This window comes from Argiope bruennichi, chromosome 3, assembly GCF_947563725.1.
Source record: "Argiope bruennichi chromosome 3, qqArgBrue1.1, whole genome shotgun sequence".
In the NCBI taxonomy this organism is placed as follows: domain Eukaryota; kingdom Metazoa; phylum Arthropoda; class Arachnida; order Araneae; family Araneidae; genus Argiope; species Argiope bruennichi.
Window position 1 is genome coordinate 111,599,880 of NC_079153.1, and position 4,801 is coordinate 111,604,680.

The 4,801-nt window shown below is 30.1% G+C and overlaps 1 protein-coding gene across 1 annotated transcript; it reads right to left on the minus strand.

The window, feature by feature from the left end:
• Positions 1 to 361: 361 nt before the first annotated feature.
• On the minus strand, positions 362 to 4,801 carry LOC129964300 (uncharacterized). The gene is made up of 3 exons (XM_056079079.1): positions 4,742 to 4,801; positions 2,287 to 2,463; positions 362 to 873 (listed from the first exon to the last, which is right to left on the minus strand). The coding sequence occupies exons 2-3, from the start codon at positions 2,405 to 2,407 to the stop codon at positions 437 to 439; spliced, it is 558 nt and encodes a 185-aa protein (XP_055935054.1). The 5' UTR covers positions 2,408 to 2,463; positions 4,742 to 4,801; the 3' UTR covers positions 362 to 436.

Sequence of the window (4,801 nt, forward strand, 5' to 3'; positions counted from 1 at the left end):
AACATTTAATGCTACTGAAAATTTTAAATTTTAAATGTGAGCAGAAAAAGATAAACTAACTGACAAACAAATAAATAAAATAAAAATTAAAAGGCTATCGCACGCATTTTATTTCAGCTTATAATAGTTTATCTTTTATTTTCTTCTGATAACGAAATCAAAATGTAATAAATGCTCATACATTTTTACACAACTAACTTATCTATAAATTTGAATAATTCGTTTGCTGACGGTAACAAAAATACTTTTTCATGCGACTTTTTCTTCAATATATAAAGCCAGTTTGTGTTAGATATTAAAGAGAGATTTCAATAAGGTTTGAAGACATTAAAATTTCGAATAACATAGAACGGTTCTCCAACTAAATGGGAATCATAAGACAATAAGGATTTCAACAAAATTTCAGTATGTAAATGGGCATACATTCAATATTATTTTAAATAGAATTTTCTTTGTCGCCCTCATTATTTTGCCCATCATCTATAATAAGAGGCCTGAAGTCGTCCTCATCGTCTGAATCTTGAGTTTGACTTTGTTGAGATTTTGCCTCTACTCTCTTTCCAGCAGATGGACCAGGATGTGATTTTCCCGGAATTTGCTGTTGAGGCACTCGGATTCGAGTCCAGTTTTTCTGAAATTCCTCCATGTTGATCATCGGAGGTGGACAGTAAAATGCGCCTGGCCATAATATCCAAGGATTCCAGAAGGTGGGCTGAAAATTGTCAGGAAACACAGGGCGAGGTGGGACAGGACACATGGGATTGGTAAATGGCAATAATGGTCTCAGGTTGTTAAAATAAGTTGGTGGTGGACAGCGAGGATTTCCCTTCCATGTCGAAGTTGACTGGCTTGCTATGGATCCTTTGTTGAAACCTGAGAAGATTTATTAACCTGTTAACTGGGTATGACGAAATATTTCATTGCAAAATGAACAGAATATAAGTTAATTACCCAGTTAATGGGTTAAAATATATAAAGTTCAAATAGCAAAAACTTAAAAGATCTATTTTAAATATTAATGTGTATAATTAATGGTAATTTGGTCATAAAAGCTGGAAAGTTTTGTTACAATGTTTCAAAGTTATTTTACGCACGCGAAAGCTGTTTGTGAGTAATTAGACTTGCGGTGGAGTAGTCACGTGTTTTTCTTGTTGTTACTAAGGCAATCTTTTTAAAGCACGTCATAATTTGACCGCACATCTTACTCGATTGTTTGACCAAGAAATTATCTCTGGATTCGATATGTTTTGGATATCAAAATGTTTTTATTGTACTTTGTATTGTTTCAGCCTCATTTTTTTATTGTTTCCATCTACGATTTTTTTCATTTGTTCAAAATTTATTATTAAAATTTATAATTTTAAATTTAAATTCAGATTTATTTTTATACCACTTAAATTATGTTATAAAAATTTAAAGTGTTTTATATTTATGATTTATTTATTGTTAATAAATTTTATACTTATTATGTCTTTGAAACGCTTCTTGAGAAATGGATGTTCAATTTTATTTAGAAACCAAAAACATAAAATAAATAAACGGTACTAACTGTTTCTTTTCTCTTTCTTCTTCAAGTTTAAGCCCAGTTAACGTTTTTAGCTCACAAAGGAAAGAAGTTCTCACTTCGAATTCTTGGAAGAAGTCAACTCAGAGATTCGCCATAATATCTAGTGGCTTGTTCTTCGACGTTGTTTTTCTCTTTCAGCTATCTTTCTAGTTAATTTTGCCATTACTTATTTTTATAATGGCTAGATAAATAGTTAGAAATATGTTTACTTTGTGCATTCTTTATCATTTAAATTTTTCCTAAAATTTTTTGATATATCCTACACAATTAAAGACATAATAATTCTATTAGCATTTCTTGGAAGGCTGACTTTACAAATATTGTTCCTAATTTATTTAATTTGGCAAGTTTCCTTTTTTCATTGTAAAAACCTGACATTTCCCATGAAAATTATTTAAAAAGAATTTTATTGTATCTTGTTGAGTTTTGGCAGCCAATTCATAAAATTATGCCCAAAGTGAAACGGCTAAAATGAAGTTAAATTTCTTTAATGTTATAAAGATATGTTTTTAATCATTTAATTGTAAAACAAATATGTTGAAATAAAACATCTCATTCCGAAGTTTAAAATTTAAAATTTTCTGTAACAATAAATGTAAAAAAAAAAAAAAAATTGACAATTTGCTGCGATTGCATCTAAATAAAAAACATTCTTAATGATATGGACAACATATTTACTAATAAAATAAAATAAAAATTTCAAACAAATTGTTATTTACCGTGATATGGGCAGTTGCACTGAGGCGTGCACATGTTTCTGCCTGGCAGTCTGTTGCCAAGAACAGGCCAACCCCGACAAGCATAAGGAAAATAAAAAGGCGAATATAATGGAGGATTCATTGATGGATAGGAATGCTTATCTTGAACTGACTGTCTGGAGTCTTTGTTGCCATTTTCTAAACGGAAAATATTTTTTAATTTCAATTTTTTACTAATACACCTCCTTAACAAATAGTATATAATGAAAACACGTAAATAATGGTATAAAGGAAACTTTATTGACTGTAACTAAACCAGTTGGAGTATTCTTTTGTCGACTTTCTGGTAAATTAACACAATATGCTGCGTCTTGTGCTTCATAATATAGTGAAGAAAGCTGAGTACAGATTTGGAGTTTTTTTCTTTCCACTGATTGGATCCAAAACTCGATACAGATTTACTATTCCACTGATAAATATCAATGTGCTAAATTTCATTTATCTAGCTCTTTGCGTTTTTGAATTATCGTGTTCACATACATTTTGTAATGAATTTGTAATACTGTTTCTCTGCACAATAAGTCAACATGGTGAGGAAAATAGTTTTACAAATATAGCAATGGATGCCGAAACAATACACAACGGTATCAAACTTGTGAATCATTTAGTGAATAAGGGACGAATATGGCAATAAAAATGGGAGATACAGAATATTCGAGAATCTTGATGATAGCTCCATAAGGATTTGAGTTACGAGTTTGTTCTAGAACATTCGAAACCCTGTTGTGGAGATTATAAAAACGCGAGAGACAAAATCAGTAAAGAGTAGGAACAGTTGAGTCGAGCTCGAGTTAGTAATCGAGGAGAGACAGAGAGTTATTGAACGAAATCTTTCAGAGCGTTTTGTTCTGTTGTGATTCTTTTATAATGATCTGCTGTTTGTGTGTTGATATTTACAGCGAATACTGACTTGATTGAGCTTTGACTGTGTTTTGCTTCCGGTTATTCGGTTTCCCTGTAGAATAAAGCAGTTTTATCTGTTATCGTGACTGTTGGAGTTTTCACCGGGCACCCACATATTATATTCCATAACAATATTTATAAGCAAACAGACAGACATCCCATTGACGAATTTCGTTCAAAACAAAAATCTGCATCTTTAATGAAGTCGCATACCATATTTCATGCATATAACATTTTACGTCTTTCAGTTGTCCTTTTCATAGACAGATAGATATAATTTCGAATATTTTCTGATGTCTGAAATGAAGATACACAGAAGTATCGAAGTTGAATTTTTTTAAACGATTGCAATATTTTCATTTAAAATACTACGCATATGAAAAAGTGAAAAAAGAATGATAGCCAAAATTTAATGAATATAAAAGTTCAATTACAATGATATACCGGATTTTAAAACGTCAATTCCAGCTAAATAAAAAAAGGAACATCCAATGTAGTTTTGATTTTAATACATTTTAAACTCAGTTTCTTGCATACGTATAACCTTTCTTGAAATTGTTTTCAAATTCTACTTAGGTAGTATCAATTTAATACATTTTCTAAAAAATTCGAGAATAGTCAGGAAAATATGATTGCAATTCCAAGTCTGTAATTTATTTATTTATTCATTTATAAAGTTTTCGCTATATCTTTTAAACTCTAGTAGTTCAATTGAGCTCTGGAGAAGGCAAATATCTTAAAAGGATGTTGATATCTAAATCAAATGGCCGTTTTATTCTTAAGATTCCTTAGGTTTCATAGAACCCAAATTTGCTTTTTTTTAGAAATCCATCTATAGAGAATTCTTCTCTAAAACAGCTGTTGTCAATAAATCTGTGTTATGAAGACATTATGCTAACCGGAAAGGATGATGTGGAGTCATTTAATCAAAATACTGAATACAAACTACTCGATTGAGATGAAATTTTAAATTCAACTTTCCAAGTAGCACACACACACACACACACACACAAAAAAAAAAAAAAAAAAAAAAAAGAGAGAGAGAGAGAGAGATTTTGCCTTTATCATGATTCAGTTCAGTTTTAAATTTAAAGATGAAGCACTATTGAAGATTTATACTCACAGGAGAACTTAAAATATATGATAAAATGTGGTTCAAGCATAAAGTCTCAGGATTAAAAGGCTGTAAGATTGAAAATGATGCCAATGTTATAGCATTTTATTCTTACTGATGAGCAAATATTTCTCAATAATTCTACGAGGCATAATATTTTTCATATTCTACGAGGCATAATATTTTTCATATTCTACGAGGCATAATATTCTGTTAACAATACTGCATTTCATTTCCTTATTTATAAAGTAGACTAATATGCCATCATGTTTACATTGATATAATTTAGCATTTTCTGGCTAAGATTTCAGTCATGATACTATATCACAAGAATAATTTATTACTGAGTAGAAATGATTATCATATTTGTAAACTTGAATAAAAAGGAAGGCAACTCACCACTGAAATTCTTATTCTCATTATCGCCGATATTTTCAGAATTTTTTTCCTGAAAAATAA